The sequence below is a fragment of the Poeciliopsis prolifica genome, unplaced genomic scaffold (genome assembly GCF_027474105.1).
Source record: "Poeciliopsis prolifica strain line A6 unplaced genomic scaffold, Auburn_PproV2 SCAFFOLD002, whole genome shotgun sequence".
Lineage (NCBI taxonomy): Eukaryota > Metazoa > Chordata > Actinopteri > Cyprinodontiformes > Poeciliidae > Poeciliopsis > Poeciliopsis prolifica.
The window spans coordinates 10,617,866-10,638,700 of record NW_026562377.1 but is presented as its reverse complement, the minus strand read 5'-3'; the positions used below and the strand labels follow the sequence as shown (position 1 = coordinate 10,638,700).

Genomic DNA, 20,835 nt, shown 5'->3' with positions numbered 1-20,835 from the left:
TCTTCCCGATTACAATCTGCTATGACTGGATACCAGTGAATTCACTGTTCAGGAAATCAGTTTAAAGTCATTTGGCTTTTGTGACATGATTCATTGTTCTACTGTAAGTAGTCAAAGGAAGATGGATACTCAGTGATTGTAAAGGGATGCCTATGAACAGCATCAGTAGTGTTTTAACATTGCTTAATTGTAACTAGGACCCTTAAGTAGTCCTACGTATGCAAAGACAATATTCCTCATGCATTCTTATCATTCAGGCTAAATTTTGACCCTGTCAAGAAAGAGATCAGTGACCATATGTGGCACTGCTGATAGATTTTCATTAGTGCTTGTCAAATGTTACAACCCAACCCAAAATTAAAGATATTTAAATAAATGTGAAATAAGTCCTACGATACATGCAATGTGCAAAGTGAGAGGTGGGGAGTATCATTAATGTGCTTTTTTCATAGAAGTGACATATGGGTTTCATTCCTCAATGTTTAGACCCAGTCAAATGCATGTTTAGACATGCCAACATACATTGTGTGATAATAAATACTGTGACAGCAGCTCTACCAGAAGTAGATTGAGAAGTATGAAAAGGAACCCAACCCAGGTTTCTGAATTCCCTTTTTAAAGCAATCAAGGAGCGACATGAAGCCTCATACACAAACACCTCTCATCACAATCCACAGGACTCAGAGAAAGCTAAAGTATGTTTAGAGGAGTTGGCATTCTCTGCTTGACTGAAGCAGATCATAGAGGAGTTTGAGAAAACACATGGCTGGAATAAGAAGAAAGAGTTTGAGTCTGAGGTTTCAGAGAAAATTTTGTGATTTAGAAACCACCAACTTGGCACTCAGACACCCTCTTTCATTATATTTACAAGTATTTGTATTTGTTCTGCAGAGTTCTGAATTTTTAAATTGTTTTTATGTCAGCTAAAAACAAAAAAGTCACTCAAATATACAAGAGCAACTGTTGAAAATGTTAAAAAAGGAAATATGCTAATAATCAAACTGTGTAACCATGCATATCGCTTTTCAATACAAAATAGCATCCATTCCAAATGCATTTCCTCTTTTCACACACACACAACCATTCATCCTAAAAGTGCCTCACCCCCTTGTGTAAAGCACTCCCAGTGTTCTGCTTACACCATCAGCAGCATCAAAAAGGACAATCTATGTTCCCTCCTGTCTTCTTTTTTCATTTGAGTGACTATGAGCGGTAGCTGCAGCAGCTGCAGCATCTCTCCCTGCCTGTGCTCAGTCGGGGTGAGGCAATAGGTTTAGCAGGCGAGGAGGCGAGGCAGATTTATGGTGGTGGATGTGACCTCTGGGGCCGTAACACGGTGATGGGTGAGTGGCTCTCAGCGGTAAGCTACTGGCACTTGACAAAGTGCCCGAAGCAGAATGAATTTACTTCTCTTTTCCTCAATCATCAAGCAGCCACTGCCCTGACCCCCATCCTGACTGCTATAACAAGATCTCCCATCTCACAAGGGCCTGAAAAATTTACTGTCACATCTACTTTTCAATGAGCTCAAGTGAGCACTTCTTTCACCTTCAGCGGAGCAGGTGCTGGTGTCGAGCAGGGCTAACCTGCCCCCGGTATGAGTTTGAGTGTGTATGTTTTATGTGTGCGTGCATCAGGGGGAACTTACATGGAGAGCAATCTGCACCCACAGGTAAGCTGGTGAACTCACCTCTGTACTACTGTGTTCATCCCCAGCTTTTAATAGGGCATTTAAAAGTAGACAAAATAAAGCAGGAAATACCCAAAGACACAAAAGTATTCCATGGTTTCATGCAATGTTAATAAAACCCGTTTCCTGCAGCACTCTTAAGTGTGCAGAAACCACACTTAAGGTTACCAGGGACACAGAGGGCAGAACTATATGGATGTCAATAGACACCTCTCCCATTTATATTAAAAGTCAATCTACCTTAACACATCTCTTATACACACAAGCACACACAGCAAGCATTATGGAATTTGTGTGTCTGAAGGCTTTCATCAGCCTGATGGCAGTAGAGTTGGACTTAATGATCCCGGTATTCTTTTTTTTTTATAACCAGTCGATAAATCTTGATGCCAACACATTTAACTTTCACCTTTCATGCTCTCTACTCGCTAGAATGAAATATAGTGAAGGTAAAAGAAAATTAAGAACACTAAATGAAAGGTAAGAAGGATGCAACAGATTTTTTTTCTTCAGTCCAAATTGCTTTGGATCCTTCTGTACACCTGATAATAAATGAATTATTGTTTCTGTTTAGTTTCCACACATTGAAGAAAAAAATAAATAAATAAAAAATACTGTTTTAATGAATCTGATAAACAATACTTTGAATCTCCAAATGAAAAAGTCAGGATGGACTGTAAAGGTTATTTTGTCGTCAGGTTCAACTAAAGCTAATGAGAGATTGAAACGGTTTAAAATCAAATAATCTCTACTTTTTTTTTTTTTCAAGTCAATAAAAAAAAGTATAGGATTTTCTTACTTTTTAAAGAAAACAGTAAATAAACAAAGTTGAAAGAATATTGAATGTTAAAATTTTGAAGAAATTTACAGATTTGATGTAGTTAAAGCTGTAAAATGGTAAAGCCTGGTAAAATCAATCATTTAAATTGAGTTTTCATGAACTTCAGTATTTTGTATAGGTAATATCAAAGTCTAAAAACAATGACAAGACAAATATTTTCAAATCAAATTGAATATTTTTCTTCTTTTTGATACACTGAAAAAATAATTTCTATAATGTTCAAATATTTCAGAAATATTAAAATAACTAAGTGTAATTTTGATTCTAAATAGTGAAGCTATTTGGAAAAAGGTTAACTTTGCATCCTATAGAGACCCTGTGAGATAAACAAATGTGATGCATTTTAATTCAGAATCAATTTGAAAATAAATATCTAGTTTGTAAATCTTGGGTCCACCATGCAGACTGATTCAATAAAACAGGAGATAAAATAGCTTATGACTGTTCTTCTTTATAACATAAGAGGGTTTTAAAAAGTACTGCACTATATTGTCCATTGATATTACAGTTACACTGCCAATCAATAACCTGTGCATTAGACAAAGAAACTACCCTGTGCACACATTTCTATTTGTCAAGTTCAGTCTTGAATATGTCATTACTAATTCAAGCTCTTTTCTTTTTATGATCCCAGCCTCACCAGCTCGAATAATGTTATCATGATGAGCCAATAAAAATCAATGATTAAACACGTGTAATTTCCCAGAGACAATGTATTAAAATTTATTGTCTCTTGCCTTGCAGCTGGCAACACGAGACCCTGGAGCGACTTACCGTCTGTGGGTTACAACTGAAAATAAAATGGGGATTAAAAGCTACTCAATGAGCTGCTGTGAAATTGATCAGGCTACAAAAGCTGCTCCGCGGCTGCTCTTGCCTGGTAAGCTCCAGAGTGCAGGGTTAAAACTGTGGTAGAAAGGGAATGGTGAAGTTTCAGACAGAAGACTGTACAGACTGAAACTCAGATAGGTTGAAGGGAATTCTCATGATGTGAGGCAGAAAACAGCTTTGCTTGAAAGAACTCATTGTCACTCAGTTTGTTCCTTACATGATAAGGAACAAACTAGAGATAGACAATTTGATCAAAATAAATGAATTAAAGAAAAAACTCTAATATGTAGCAATAATTATATGCTTTAGCAGGTAATCTATACATCTAAATAAAATCATAGGATGTCAAGATATATAGAAAAACAAATACACTAAAATAAAAGCATGGAATAACATGCAGATAGTACAGCAGTCAATCTATAATCTCTGAAATAGTAATATCCAAAATAGTCTGATGTGCAAAGAGCTTCAGCACTTCAAAACAAGCTCCAGTTTGGTGGTCTTGCTCTGCATGCCACACAGACTTATTTCCTAGGCTCTTCCAATCTCTCTAGTTAAAAATACAAATAACACATTCACTAGTATCGTTAGGAATCTCTATGGGACGATGTTCTCCAATAACCCATGGAGATTTACTGTTTGATTATCAACTTGGACAGTATTCCGTTTGGACTTCTTTTTTAAGTTACATAAAACGAGAAAGAAAGAAAAAAATTCAGTGGCCACGAACAACACCTCTGGCTCAATCAGTGGCAGTGGCTCAGCAAACTGCATTTTTCTTTTAACTTTCAATTCTCCTAAGCATCCGTGCTTCACAGCCCCTGGGGCTATTGCCTTTCTCAATCTGTCCCTGGAGAGGCAGGAGTTATGGTCCCTGTCGATTGAGGAGAAAGGGATGTTATTCCCCTGTCACCTCCTGGTCATGCCGCCATCCTCCCAGCCCTGATCTACAGCCTAACCACACCGCCTCCCCTTACCGCCTTCCTCTCTCCCTTTTCCCCACTTTTTCTGTCATAAGCTGCGGGTGTGTCGTTGCCATGGACTGTTGAGATGTGGATGATTGAAAAATGTTCTTGCAAATGGGTTAGAGGTGTTGGTTGTGGTTGATGTTTTTCTGTCATGATTGTGATATAAAATGAAATTTGCTTATCCAAATGGACAACAGATTCTGACGGCCATTTAAATAAATGTATTTCAGTAACCAAATACTGCACGTTCATTCATTTACAAAAAGAAATATAAAGTCTATTAAGGAGATGGGGGGGAAACAGAGTGGGCTGAGAGAGAGGGGATGTGAGACCGGGTGGCCCATGGGACGTGACCTATCCCAGGGCACATGCAGGTCCTTGAATGACACCCTTGATAGAGGAGCACTGACAGGGTTAAACATGAAAGGCAGTTATCTGAAGATTACATGTGCTGGCCGTTAACTCATGTCACAGGGGTCTAGGTAGATGTGATTTTCCTTTTTTTTTTTTTTTTTTTTTTGGCTGACTTTTCCTAAAAGAAAAAAAAAAAAAAAAAAAAAATATATATATATATATATATATATATATATATATATATATATATATATTTTTTTTTTTTTTTTTTAAAAAGGAGGTTTTTAAAAAGGAGGAATACTACGCCCTCTTTAAACAATCCTTGTTCTTAGTTCACTTTGCAAATTGCATTCATACAGAGTTGATGTGGTTTCACAGAAACCTCACCGAGGGAAACTTTCTTTTCTTTGTTCTCAAACTGAAATAGGATTTATCAAAACTTAAGAAGCTGCAAATCACTTAAACAGCCAGAACCAGCACAGACATTAGTACACCTGTCACATGCACAGCAGACAACGTCCAGACCTCGAAATGTTTGGACCTATTTCCATACTGCCCAATGCCCATCTTTTTTTTCTTTTTACTATTATGCAACTTAGGCAAATCTTGAGTTTGTGAGGGTCTTTCTGGGTGAAAGAATAAATAAATAAGCAGATAAACAGATGAATAACCTAGAGGAATGGGAGCGCATGTGGCTTGGCCATCCATCATATATCCTATTACCCTCCACTCAGCAGCTCCTGCAGTATATATAATGTAGTCAACCTCCATAAGCAGATACAAATTCAACTGTTTTCCTCCTCAATTTGTTATTACTGACAACAGCATGGACTGTGCCTTGTTGTTTCTCTGAATTATGAATAGATTCCCCTCACCAGACTTTCACTTGTGCATGATAGTGTCGTGTTTTATGCAGAACAGCTGTGGAAAACAAATGTGTAAAGCCGAGCGCAACTTGTAGCAGTTGAACAAATATGCATAAACAGCTGCGTTTAAAGGTACCAAATGGACTCAATTTTTCAACTCTGGATGGGTTATATTGGGGTGATAAATATAAAATACCACGCCACAATGCAAGTGCAGGGAATGTAGCTGTTTAAGTGTTTAAAATGATCTAAGAATTGATTCAAGACAGTTTACAGTAAGCAACGATACAGTAGACATGTACATCAAAATCTCAATTCTTGCTACAAGTTCCTTTTCCAAATTTAGTCTTGGAACAACAAATACTCTGAGTGCTATTCACCAGTTATGTGACATGATTGGATTGGGGGGTAAAAACAAAGAATGGGAGGAAGAACTATCAAAAGAAAAGTTATAAAGTAAATAAGAAATGAACAAATCAGACGTAATATTGAGATTGACAGAAACCAAGCTGTGAGTGGTAGGGGAATGTAAATATATGGCAAACTGATAGCACATTTCACCCACTACTTGTTTGTTTGGCTATTTACAGTGTGAGGCTACAATCAGGTTCTTCAAAGCTTTGGCCCACATGACAAAAGCCTATTTCAGGGCTGCACTTCCCCCAGATAGCTGAGCCAAATCTCATTCCACACACACACACACAAACCCAAAGTCATATGTATTTAGTTGTCCATCATTTCAAAATGTAAAAAGGATGCTGGGGGAATTAAATTTAATTCATGTACAGAGGAAAAAGGAGTGAGAGAGAATAGAAGGATAAATTGTAAGGAAGTGATTTTTTTTGGGACTTGGCTGAACTCTCAAACCCTGTTTGGTTAGAGCAGATGTGGAATTAGTACACATCAGTTTGCATCAGTGAGACATTAAACACAAGCTGCTTCTTAGATGCCAAATACCTCTCTGTCATACAGACACAAACATGTGCATGCCTCACTTCTAGTGTCTATGGTTCTGCTAGAGTAATTATCAGGATGATGTCAGTTCCCAGAGGATCAAATTCTTCTACTTGCTTTTTTTAACCATGGTAGTGCTGAGATATCTGTGGAGTGTGAAAAAATATTTTAACTTGGGAAAACAGTCAACAAGCCAACAGCAGTTGAAAGGCACAAGAAGAAGACTGTCAAACTTGTTTTAGATTGTCAAACACATGTTAAAATCCAACAAATAAATATAAAGCAGTTTTCTAATGGCAATTTAATTTATTAAGGGGAAATAAGACAAAAAGCAACCAGGCTCTTTACAAAATAAGTTGTTCCCCCCTAAAGATAATAGCTGATTGTAACACAATTTGGGATGTTTGCAGTAACTGACAGTTTATATGTATGGTGGAATTTTGTCCCAATTTCCTTAGCGGAATAACTTTAATGAAACTATAAAGTTGAGTTTCTTCAAGCTGCCGCAAGGTTATGAGAAAATTATGGAAAGCATCAGAAATTTCGTTGAATCCTGTTCAGTGACAATAAATGCTATCTATTCTATTCTATCTTATAAAAACAATTTGATTTCAGGAAAGTGTGTTCTCACTGCTCAATGTATTTCTGGAATAATTTTGAAAGGAATTATCAGAGGTTAAGGTAAGATCATGTTAAGATAAAGACATTCTTCAGAAAGATGAGGGAATTGTGATTTAACATGGAATTTAGCTAATGTTTCCTGGGTCAAAAAGGCCATTACGAAAAAGTGCAAATCTTATGAAGCCTAATGAATGATAAAAAATTTAAAAAAAGCCTATTTTGGACCTATGAGATTGAACTAATACCTGCAATAACAATGTTTAGAAAATGAACTGAAAACCTACAAGAAAAGAGGGGAAAGAAGAAAAGATGTATTTTAAGATATCAAGACGTTTAATGCCTATGTGCATCACTTTAATGTCCTGTTTTGAAAAATATGTGTACACTGAAAATAAATCTTATTGTTAAATAGTTGCAGTTATGTTCTGATTTTTCAGCAGTCCACCTAAAGCCCCCAAAGTGCATGACTAACTACGGCACATTTGCAAAACCAGTAGGTGATCTGATAGCAAGTACGAAGACGAAATTACTTTGAGCATGTCTTTCCACAAGAAAAGTTTTTTTGACTGGGATCCTGTTTCATGTCAGTGAAATAAGCTAAATATGGATGACAACCTGTAGTGTGTGAGAGGAAAATAAGTTGGAGTCAACCCCAGTGTGATGTCAGCAAAGGTCTGTGTATAATTTGCAGAAGATGCATTCGATAGACCACCAAACTGTTTTCTATCTACAAGGCCCCAAATTGCAAGAAATGCTAAGGAACACGTGCGGAAAGGAAGAAGGGGAAAGATGTCAAATGTCAGAATCAAACTGGTTTTCGCTTCCTACAAAGCGGGTTGGTTTAGCTTTTGACAAACTTTTTCTAACAAATATTTGATGGACATCATGAAACTGTATATTATACTTCCTTAATAAGAAACACCGCAGAAATATGTGAGAAAGCAAAACAATTGTCAAAAATATTACTCTACACACAATAATGGTCATTTCATTTGCACATTTAGTAATTTCTTTTCTACGGTATAAGGCCATGGGATTTACAAAACTTGTGGTGGTACATGCTTTACCAATTGATGACAAAGTAATTTTCTAAAATCTTAAAAAAGTATATAAATAAAATGAGCATTTTTTTATTAATTTAATTTATTCTTCCCACCAAAATTCATTAATTCATTTCAGTTTTCAATGTAGAGATAAAAAAATTGTAATGCAATAGAAGAGTATAAAGGGATAAAATTTATAGGTTCACAAACAAGTAAAAGCTTTGAATTGACCCAGAGATGGCATGTATTTTTTTTTTTTATCAAAGTATGTCAAGATGTCATCTAATACCAGACATCATCTTAAAGTTATATCTATAAATGCTATATGTGTATTTTTTTAAGTTAATTATGGATATAGAAAAATATAAGGAAGTGCTATAAAAATGCATAGTCCATTCAAGCACATTTCAAAGCACAAGAGGCAAGAGTAAAAAATGACATGAGGCTCCACAAATGGCCTGGCATGTTATTGCAGCTCAAAAGGGCTTGCAACCTTCAACTCTGTCATTATTTGGGATCCTTCTCATCAGAAATGCAACACTCATTTATACAGACAAACACCCACACATCGCTTTCAGTCCAAAGCCCCCGTACTTCACCTCCCACTCCTCTTTATGCACTTGTCCTTCTCCTGTGCTCACAGCAAACATGTGCTACGCTTGGTTATAATTCCCACCAACACATACCCTGAATATAACCCATCATCTGCTGTGAAGAACTTTGGCATCCAATTTGAGTACACAGAAAGATAAGAGAAGAATCTTCTGTGGAAGCCACATACAGTTTAAACCAGATATTTCATTAAAGGACAAACTTTTTTCCTTTCTTTAAATTCAGAAGTTTACAATCTCTGTCTTAGTACCTGGCAGCATTCCCTTTGAAATTGTATGGAGTGGGTCAAACTTTGTGATGTTCACAGACTTATAAAAAGCATATTTTGGGAAATCAAAATCTGTTGAGGAAATCATTTTATATTGTATCTTATGTGATGGTGTTGCATTTTGTCTTTTATTGTATGTTATTGTCTACCTGATTGTTGGTTACCTACTTGATGATGGGAGTACAGGAGCTGGTCTGTGGAAAAGAATGTACTCTCTGGGATAATAAAATCTAAACTCTACTCCTCATAATGTTTAGCTCTGCCCACAAATTTTCCATGGGATATAGGACAGGATTTTGTGAGTGTCACTCCAAAACATTGACCTTGTTGCACATTGTTAGCCCTTTTATCTTAATCTGACAGAATGTTTATATTTTCACTGTGCTTTTGAAAGACCCTGGTTTGCCCAAGCTGTAACTTCCTGGCTGATGCTTCCAGACATTAACGCTTGCACATAATGTCCTTTCCTCATGTCTTTTTTGCTTTTAAGTGTGCAGGTCCCTAATGCAAAAACATGTCAATATAACTACATGCTGCCTACTTTGTACAGTTGGGATTGTAAGAAGATGCTTCTTGTAGCTTGTACCTTCCTGTATTTTTGTCAACTGTATTGATTTTCCTTGTCTTCAAGAAAAAAAAAGGTTTGTCTTATTTTATTGTTATTTTACAGCATGTTAAAGATTTGGTTTTCACTGTAAATATTATCAAATACATGTTTGACAAAATAATATTTTGAAAAATAAAAAAAATAAAATAAAATCACCTTTAGTTGAAACTTAGAACGTAAATCTTTAATTTAATTATTTTTATCATACTTATTTTCTTGCATGGGTCATTTAGTGAATATCATATTTAATTTATCTGAATTGGAAAAAAGTGTGAGAACATAATAAAACTCTTGCCTCCTCAAAACAACACAGCATTATGTAAAAGATATATTACAAAAGTCGACAACTACACTAACTTGTGCAGTTAAAAATACACCAGAGTGCTTAGAAAGGAATTGACGTGACATGATGATTAGTCGCAGGGTACTGACTGTGCAAATTTGTCTTCTGCGTAATATAACTGCATGGCACTGAGTGAGCACTTCTACAGTCCCAGCACTTAATCACATAAAGCCGATTACATCTGCATGTTGCAGCGGCGAGGTAGAGGCAAACCAGAGGAGCAGCAAATGGACTAAATAATATCATCTGACAAGTGATTATTTCTCCATTTGTGTTCTATCAGAAACATTATGTTTGCTGCTCAGTTGGATGTGTCTGGTTGCGCTGATGATTCAGCATGTAAATGTGCCATAGGGACTGATTTAATAACTTTGCTGTGAGTGAGTGAAAGAGAGTAATAATGTGGTGGAGCATGCAAATCACTCGCAAAGGAAATGTTGTAAATCAGACTGAGAGGTATTCGGAGGAGCAATAAGGGCCGACAACATGCAGCCCATGCACTTTACAAATGTGAATTTTATTGTACAAGCCATAAACTATTAACTACATAGTTTCCACAGATTTAAAGAGCCACTCTGCAAATTGATATTTAGTTGCAGCTTTCCACCATCAGATGGTGCAATAAAGTGTTGGTAAAACATTTTGAAAATATATCCACATATATGTAGTATCATACATTTGAATATTATTGAAAAAGTTTATTGAATTTAAAACATGATCTTCACAGTAACTCATTACACACAAAGCGTTTTAAGCTGTAGTGTTACAGCTCATTTTGCTGACTGCAGTGGCAGTGACAGCTGGTTACAAAGTAATTCTTGGCAAGCCTCGTGTGGAAATGTAGACATACTTCCAATTGCATTTAGGCACACACTGTTAGGAAAAACTGACATTTATAATACATTTTTTAATAAGTTGATTCATATATGATGATTATTTTTTTTATCAATTATGTAATTTTCAGTTGTTTTTTTTCCCTCCATAACTGAAAGGGCAGCACCCCACACACCCTTTGTATGTGCTGGAACGTGGTCATAATATTATTCCCAAATGACGTATCACCACAACCTGTCTTAAAAGTTTGATTTGGGATATTAATTATAATTTTTGATAGAATTTAAAAGCTGAGATGACAGCACAGTATGCTGTCTTAGGAGTGTCTTAATAAAATGCAGACTAAAATCCTTTGTATTTCTGCTTTTAGTTTAAAGAGGAAACAAGAAAAAGAGAAATTATGTAATTCTGCAGCTGCCTCATCAACTCAAAAACCCCAAGTTACTAGTTTTAAGTTACAAAATGAAAGCAGGACTCGACCTCTCCCTCTTTTTTGGCCCTCTTTGAAACTGGTACCTCCAATCTTTCCCACAGTGAAACAGGGTTCATCACTGGCAAGCGCAGCATGGGTCAGAGAACCGAACCAGAGCCAGGAAGTCTGGTTAGTGTTAAAGTTGAATAGGGTACTTCTGATGTCTGATTTCACTCAACAGGCCAGCCACTATTTTCTATTTCAGAATGTCTTTCTACAAAGTCTAGATGAAATACCAATGAAGAAACAGACATGGGGCATAATTTTAAACTGTTTTATACCAAAATCAGCCAGCACCCTTAACCTGCAACACATTCTGGAGGCAATTCTGCTAATTCGAAGAAAATGAAAAGGGATGTGGCTGTAAGTCTATTACTACTTCTCATAGTGACTAAATATATATATATATATATTCTATGAAGAGTCAATTTGAGGACATTGGTGCAACAGAAGAAGGTTGGATGAATTTGAAGCCACCCATTGGGATGATAATCTCAAACAAACACAGATGTAAAACCATTTGAAATGTTGTGACAAGTTCTATGAAGAGAAAAAAAGAATGCTCAAAACTTGTATCAGCTCTTTTTTAGTGTATTGTTTGATGGGTGATACACTAAAAACCTATTTGAAAATTGGATGAGGTCAAACAAAGGCCTGTATACTATAGAGGGGTGTACATGCTTAAGTTGTATAGTATTTGCTTTTATTCATGCACTGTTTTTGTATTTTGGGTTCAATACGTCGATCGCAGGAAGGTTTTGAGTTGATATTGGCAGTAGGTGACAAACTGAAGGCTGCCAGGATGCTGAGACCAGCACTTCCTCTTCTGACAGGCTTATCAAAATATTCACCAAGATTCAAAACGTTTGTAGCTTCATCAAAGAATATATATATATATATATATATATATATTTTTTTTTTTTTTTTTTAAATCAACAAAGCGTGTTGAAATTAATAATCTGTAATTATTGTTTCAACAAAATGTTGCGCAATTCAGTGCGTTTCGGTTCCATTAACAAAATAAAAGTTGACTCAAACACCAACTGACTAGCAGAGCAGGAGTTTAAATTAGCCGCTGTGTTCATGAGAGGTTTTTTAATAATCAAGAAATAAATATCAAGCCTGGAAACCTGATATTGTAATGGACTGAATGTTACGTTTTCAACGTAATCTCTGGTCAGCTTGCAGGGCGCAGTTGGTTGCCATGGCAACGGGTGTGCTTAAATGATAAAGACAGAGAGTAAAAAGGTGCGAGTGGTTTTGAGTCAATTACTTGTTTGGGTTGCTTCACCTTTGTTTACCTTTGCTGTGGTTCATTACAGCCGCTGTAGTTTCTGAACGTTCAATAAACAACAAACTGGGACTAATTACCTCATTCATTTGCAGTAAATGTGTCATAACAAACATCAAATAGGACAAATATATCTGATTAAGTTTTAACAAACAAATGTCTTCTACCATGATAATTATGTGAAATTAAATTAATTATATCCCATATTCAGAAGGTTTGCCTTTACCTCTGCAGAGCTCTTTGGTTCCTCCTATCAGTCTGCAGTTTTGCATATTAACGTCATCAAACCAAATTTCAGATCTACCATAACTGACTGACACCTGCTGACCTCAGGTTTGCAACCAGCTTCTGACTGAGAAACCAGTAACCTGCTTCCAGTGTCAGAATCTTATTGAGGAAGAAACCACATTATGGTTTTCTATCACTTTATCATTTCTGATATAACTGATGTATATTCATATACAACATGGATTTGTGTGTATCACGGAACGGGATGGGAGTCAGCATCCCATCTGCATAATATGCAATGCCAAGTTGAGCAACTCTAATCTCACACTGGCAAAACTAAGGGAACACTTCTTGAAGCTGCATGGAGATGGGGGAAAGTAAAAAAGTATTTTGTGGAATCAAAATGACAAAAAACAAGTTAAATTTAAAAACAAAAAAAGTTTTTAAAAAATGTTAAATTCTTTAAAATATAATCCAAATTTATTTTAAATTAGTAAAATAGCAAAAAAAAAATATTTTGGGGAGCTGGAATTCTTTTATGGGGCCAAAAATATTTTGGGGGGGTCATAATGAAGTAATACCATAATTTGTTGCGAATTCATGCACTGTGTTGGTTTTGTTCTTTGAGCAAGGTGATGTTCATGCATGACTCATTTTGTGCACCAGTAAAAAAAAAGCATATACCTATGTAGTGAATTTGGGAAAAAAAAGAAATTATATTTTATTTATTACTAAAAAAGGGTTCAGTGAATGCGCATGTGAAACTGGTGGGTTCGGTACCTCAAAAAAGTTTAAGAACCACTAGGCTAAGGAGATACAACTAATTGCATAGCGATTAACCCATAGCAATCAAGTTTCCTTTTCCTCTTCTAGCAAAACTTTTCAGCTAAATTGAAAATTATTTACACAAAGTTCAAAAGTCAAGCTACACAAAACAGTTTTAAAACATTGACATTTATTCTACAAAACCAGGATTCTGCATAGAACAGGTTGTTCACCAAACTGTGGTGTAATGTGTTCATCTAACGTTTCTAATCACACACGTTAATCGTTGTATTTCAAATCGTACTTTCATAACAGTTTTTACTTATGCTTGTTAAAATGGTGTCATAAAAACTATTGAAATAAAACAGAATTCTCACCCCTGCTCTTCTCTTCCTCCATCCTATTGGAAGACGCGCTGTTGCACGGATAGGTCTCTTCCTCCTGGCTGGGGGTTGATCCAAGCGGGTAACTTACAGGACGGGAAGTGGTCAAAGAACTGGACGGTCGGGAGCTGGCACAGTTCTACAAAAAAAAGACAAAGTTAAGCAATCTCATTTGATCAGATTCCTTAGCAGATGATTAGTTATTTAAACAAAAATTATGAACATTTTGATTTGCATGACCACTATTATTTTTTAAATGTCTGTTTAATTTGTGTTTTTCTTACCATAAAAAACAGGCCAACATTTACACACAAAAGTCAATACAGTACCATTGTTTGTGTCTTGGGTATTTTTGTCTTCATAGTCACTAACATTAAAAATAATCTTAAATACAATTGTTTGTTATGTTTTCTTTTATTTTTGAATTGTTTCAACATGTAATAGGAGCAGTTTTTGTCCAAGTTAGAATTGGACAGTGTCTTGTTTTGCACAAGCTTTGCCTTGTCCTAGGTCACCCAAAAGATCATCATTCTCACGCACACACTCACGCACACACGCAAAATCTCCAATATAGAGTTGGGTGCCACACATGTTCAGACATGCTTTCATTAAATGGGAAATTTTCATGGTGTGTTATTCAGTTGGTTCCTAATGTAAATTTACAGCTTTATTGCATATGTCAAAATTGCAATCAAAAGAAGACAGATAAATGCACAGATAATTGTTTAAATAAACCTTTTCTAACCAAAATGCCAAACCAGAATATTAACTTTGATTAGATGAGCCCCACAACAATGTGCACCCAGTTTTAACTGTCTACCCGTAAAAACACGAACGTGATAGATTCCAACTGGCGTATCAAAACTTGAGAGAAGATTTAAAAAAAAAAAAAAAAAAACTAATCCCTTTCTCATTTATATCTATATTTCAAGGGTGTCATGGGCGTGAAGAAGTGGGAAGGGGGATGGAGGGTGTTTTTTATTTGGACTTGGCAATTGACAGTTTTATTTCACAAAGCAATCCGGCTGTGTGTGGATGAAGGAGGTCAGGGTAGGTCAAGAGGTATGTGGTATCAAATGGGCCAGTGACACTGCTAAAAGTGGCCATGTATGTGTGAGTACATATATAAACATACACCACAGGGGTTAAAAAAAGACAGCATGAGTTGTACAGCTGAATATAGAACAACAATAAGGAAGAGGTCAAAAGAGGTTGACGGTAGTGTGGGATTTAAGAGGGGAGATTTCCTGTTTGATGGAATTTATTCAAGATATTGTCAAGGTTACGCATGTCTCATTGCAGTAAAATAACATTTGAAAGTTAAGAAATTGATCTGTCATTTAAATGACTGCAACTTTGTGTATTGTCAAAACAGTAAGAATTTACTCGCACATCTGTTTCATCTTTTCCAAGTAAATCCCAATTGAAACTGATCATTTTATTGTATCTCTACACAAAGGGAGTTTGACTTTCTCTAGACTACACTCATTGTCAATGTTTAAGAAATGAAAGGGAGATTAGGAGTTCCATACAGTTTTTTCAATTTAATTTGACGTGAATTATCCCTTTGGATTAAATCTTCGCAGACATATGATAAACCATATAAACCCCTTTATCTGTGACAGGAGCAATATGTCTCCAAATGACCCCGTATGCTGTAACAGCATCAAAAATCCTCTTTGCGCCTCACCTCAAAGGCACAATACCCAATCCTATGTTTTACAACAAGAGGATATATAGGGGCATGTGCGGTCATCTAGAGCCAAATGTCTCCTATCTAACCACAGGACAGGGGGATACAGTATTTCGAGCAGGATTTATAGCACAAAACGGCATTAGCTAAAAACTATCAGGCAGCAGCGATGGCTTAAAAAAATGCATTCTGGTAGCGGAACCTGGCAAGATTGGAAAATTGCCACCACGGGAGGGGAGAGGACGCAGTAAAAATGACTCTAGATGGGGGTCCCTCACTGATAACAGGAGAAGCACATATATCAGACTACACCTGGTGGCAAACCCCCTCCCCACTGACATATTCGCATGCACATTTTAGCTTATCCATTTGTGTATTTCCTCCCATCTTCACTTTGTCCATTTTTTGGCAAAGAAGAGTCAAAGGGAAGGTATAACAGCGTGCTCAGTTTTCAATCTTCAAGAGAAGGGTTAAAGCACATGTGTGGGTCAGAGTGCAGAGGGAGGAGCAGGACAAAGTATTTCTGGAGATTAAGTGTGACACAACATCATAACCAGAATCATGGTGTTAGTGTGTGCGCACATGAGATGGAGGATACACACAACGCACCATTGGCAGAAGAGGTTAGAGTGATGAGTGGGTGTTTGTAAAGGGCTAAGGTTCATAATTGCACCTTTAAGTGCAGGAGTTGTGTCTTTGCATGTGTCAGACTTTTAAAAGGTGCTGTGTTGGCAACAATCTTTCTTCTTGCACAGGCCTACAGACACACAAACACACACTAGCAATATCCCACAGTTTCAGCTAAACAGCAGAGTCCAAGCAGGTATAAATACTGCTCTGACACTTTAATGTCTGGGGACGGCTTGTCCAGGATTAGAAACTTGTAACCCACTGCAGAACCTGACATTGCTGGGATGAAGGTGATGCAATTGGGAGAGGGAGGAAGGGCTGAAGGGGTGTGGGGGCTATTATGGAGGGTCTATGTTTGATGTATAAGGGCATCTAACATAGACTGTCGACCAGTAAAAGGTTATTAGAAGCTGCTTTGAAGCTGGCTTTCATTGGCACTGAATAAGTTGCTTTTTTTCTCCCATGAGAAGTAAAGTACAGTTAGTTACACACATAATCAACAGAATTCATAAAAGCATATGGACCTGCATGAACACTCCTTCAACTGAAAACATAGAATGACTTACAGACAAATTAAGAGCTCTTCTCCTCTCCTTGATCCTGTTGACAGTACTCCATACCTGGAAGAAAGAGAATTAAACAAAAGTAGTAACTATTTATCTAAACTCAGTTAACAATGTCTTAATAAATAAAACCTCAATTGAATTTTCCCATGGGCATCGTGAAGTACATAAAAGAAGAAAGAATACTAAAGAGTAAAAGAATAATAGCATATTTTTAGAATTAATCTGCAGACAACATCATGGAGGAGCTGGCACGGTGTAGATGTGCATGTGAGGGTGTTCCAGTGTGTCCCAGTGCTAATGGGACTTGAAAGTGACACATAGAGCTGGCACACTAAGGAGACGACTTCAAGCTATCATCTGTCAACATGGAGCGGAGGGGCCAACAAATGGAGCTATTGGAGGAGAAGGGACCGCCCTAGCAGAACAGATTGCATTTTTACACTCGAGATGAAACTGTGTACTTGCACACCTTTATTTAACACACACATATAACATCACAAAAGAGTGTCACTGCTGTTAAAAACTATACAGCACATATACACAAACACATGTATACAGAGTAAATTATCAGTCCTCAAATAATAAACTGCACCATATTTTTATTGGGACAACTTTTTGTGAAAATTTAGACCACATGGAAAAGGTTTATTTTACCAAAACTATTTACACAGCTATTGAAAAGATAAATAGAATCATGGTGCTACCTAACAATTGCAACCGATTAAGTGATTATTAGTAATGTCAGTTTCCTTCTTTAATGCATTCAGGAGCATGTTAAGTACAAACAAACAAAGACATCAGACATGATCCAAAAAATAAACACAAAAAAGTTGCTGGTCATCAACATGGACAAAAAATTAAATTCAAAACAATATAATTCTAGAACTGGCATAGTTGTGGCTTGACATTAATTTTCCATTACATTTAGAAAAAGATTACATATTCTCAAACAAAGACCTGAACTTTAAATACAATAACTGAAATGAATAATGGGTGTCGTTGTATCACCGTGTAAATCCAAACTCGAAAATCTATTCAACATTTACAAAACCAAAAGAGGAATAACTTCCTCCGCAGTTATGTAAATATCTTGTGAGGTCAAAAAAAATAGAGTGTAACTGTGTTTTCCTGCTAAATACTTTAAAACTTTTGAGTCAGGTTTGGTTTTTCACTGGTTGAATTAGTTTCTAAGAAGGAACTTTGGTATTTTATATCATATGTTGTTGCCCATCTGAGTTTGTCTTCGTCTCACTTTAGGAACTTTAGGAATTTTTGTTTTATTGTTGCCGTCTTTCTTACGATTGTTAGCAAGAGTTTTCTATAACAAAGTATTTGACATCTCTATACCCCATGCTCAAAGTTATTGCAAAAGCATTGCAGCAGATCACATATAATGCAACAACTCTAGCAGATAGCATATCCTGACCAGATATAGTGTAGCTACGACCTGAACAAAAGACTTCCATAAAAACCTTGAAGATAATTATGAGTTCCGCATGCCTGTGTGTGCCTGTGCCATTTTCATGCACACCATCAGTACAAACTGGAAATTTGTAGCGCCTGGGCACTCATCTCTACAGCCTGCCCCAGCCCAGCCCACAACATTAGTGAATATGTATTATGGCTTATGGCTTCATTATGTCACCAAGCATTATAAGTTATGACACCGCACCAATCACACACATGTTTCAGAGACAGCTTGAGTAAACAATGGACGTTTTGCATATAAAACACTGCTGAACCTTCTATAAATAGAAGGAAGAGCAGAATCAGAAGTGAACAGTGTTATTATTTCTGACAACATCTTAACAAGGCCTTTGACACAGTATACATGCGAGTAAAACAACACTGTATAACATTATTTAAATGGGAAATTACGACTTCAGGATTTCACTGATATCAAAAACAGCCAGCATGCTGAGACAATTACGTGACACAACTTAATTAATCATTTGACAATGAGGGGAAGGGCATTGTTTTAGATTATTGTAATGTATTTAAGGGGGTTTGAGTAGACTCAAGGTTTAGAACTGATGCAAAGCATGTAAATGGTTGCAACGCAATTTCCATATAAAAGCAGTGCACCCAACAACACCTGCTGAAATCCTTGGAGTTGATGGAAATAAAGGGTCATCAAAGCATGGGATTACAAGGTGACCACCAAGGAAAAGCTAATTGCAATGAATAATGGGAAGCTATTGTCAGGTAATTAGCAATTAAGCGTTGCATTTTGAGTATAATAGCAGCAGATCCAGTTTATGCTTCATACCACACTTTATTGTTTAGCTGAAAAACCAGGCTTGTTAATCCACAATCTAACTTTAAGATACAAGTTAATTCACCACCAGCTTTTGCATATCAAAGTCATATTTCCTCATTAATTAGTTTAAAAAGGAAAATATTTCAAAGTAAAGTTAAAAATTGAGTGATCGGAATCTTTTCTGGATACCTGTCAGCATATCTATCGTCATCTTTTTTATTTTCATTTCAAGCTGGAGACAAGCTTGGAATGAACATGAGTGCCAATAGACAGTCTTATCCATTCACTGGAATTTTGTTGATAAGGACACCCATCAACACTGTATTAGACAATCGAGAATTGTCTAATACTAGTTTCTTACTTTACGTTCAGACTGAAAAAAATAGTTGTCAGTGTATAGGAAATTGCTTCTTAATTTCAATGAAATAGGCCTTTCCTTTGTGGTTTCAAGACCATGCAACCTATCACATATCATATCTGTTAACTTTAACCTTTTAATCTGTGAACATTTCTATTACACATGTATGTGGAAGAACAACACATACATATATATATGTATATGCCGTTTTACCCTTCATGTTAAGGAAGAAGCCACATCAACACTGTCATTGGCTTTTCAGTAATATGAAAGATTCAGTTACAGAGCACTGCCATCCGGAGGTACATTGCCATTCCCAAGCTATAACCACTACTCAAGTAGGGAGCACATCATGCACCAATTTTTATGTGCAAACCAGACTATAGCAGAGTATCAATCGATTTTGGATGAAGCTCCATGTTGAGATCCTTTAGTTGAAGCCAAAGCAGCTTCTGCTGCTACCATTCATAATATAGGATCAACTCCATTCCTGAAGGACTCAAGACCTTTCAAATACTGTCCATCTTACGTCTAATTTTTGATTTAGGCGTGCGGTCTCAACCCACTGTGAAGGGTCTTCAGCAAGAGATGCAATTGAAAGACTTCAAGTGTCCAAGAATTTAACTGAAAGCTCTGGCCTATGTCTAAAAAATATTAGCTTAAATAAAAGAAAAAGATAACTGTATCCTTGGCTCATTGTCTTACTGGGAGTCAAGAAGCAAGAAATATTTTGAATACTGATAGAAATTGTTTCTGAATATCATCTATAGAATTTTGTGAACAAGATGGATGTCAGATTGTGAAAACCTGACTAACATCCAAAACATGAGACAAACAGGGTGAGTCCAAACAAAATGTTTCTTCAAAAGAAACATATTTTGTTTGGTGAAAAAGGTGATGGAGTTTTGGAAGAAATTATGTATACAGATCTGTAATTCAAAGAGGTTTCTGTGAGTCTTCTTAACAGAAAAGGAGGTTCCTCTTTTAAATTGGAACATAAGCTGTTCAAATACCATAAAAACTCCAGGGTCAAAGACAGAGTCAGAGACTGCAAATTATTTCTGCATATTACAAAGGCTACTTAAGCGGGAATGCATGTTAATTTATTTTACATTGTAAAGGGTCAACCTTCCCAGCATCTGTATTATCAATAGATTGGCTATGACTCAGGGACACCTTTTCATGCTCTGAAGAAGACATGAATACAAGCAAGAAAGAGGAAATACAAACTAAAGACAGGAAATTGAAATGTTGTGTGAGACCAATGTAATTTTGGATGTTCAGATGGACGGAGGTACTGAGGAAGTTAGATAAAAACTGAAAAATGGGAGGTCATGTAATTTTGCCCATTTATCTT

The 20,835-nt window shown here is 36.4% G+C and overlaps 1 protein-coding gene across 2 annotated transcripts in view; it reads right to left on the bottom strand.

Moving 5' to 3' along the window:
* The window catches only part of LOC129378395 (adhesion G-protein coupled receptor D2), an 80,338-nt gene that overhangs the window by 18,348 nt on the left and 41,155 nt on the right, over positions 1–20,835 (bottom strand). For both annotated transcript variants that reach the window (XM_055058759.1, XM_055058762.1), the window contains exons 22-23: positions 16,861–16,914; positions 13,966–14,110 (exon numbers count right to left, since the gene is read on the bottom strand). In XM_055058759.1, the coding sequence (XP_054914734.1) occupies positions 13,966–14,110; positions 16,861–16,914 (199 nt within the window). The remainder of the gene's footprint in view (positions 1–13,965; positions 14,111–16,860; positions 16,915–20,835) is intronic.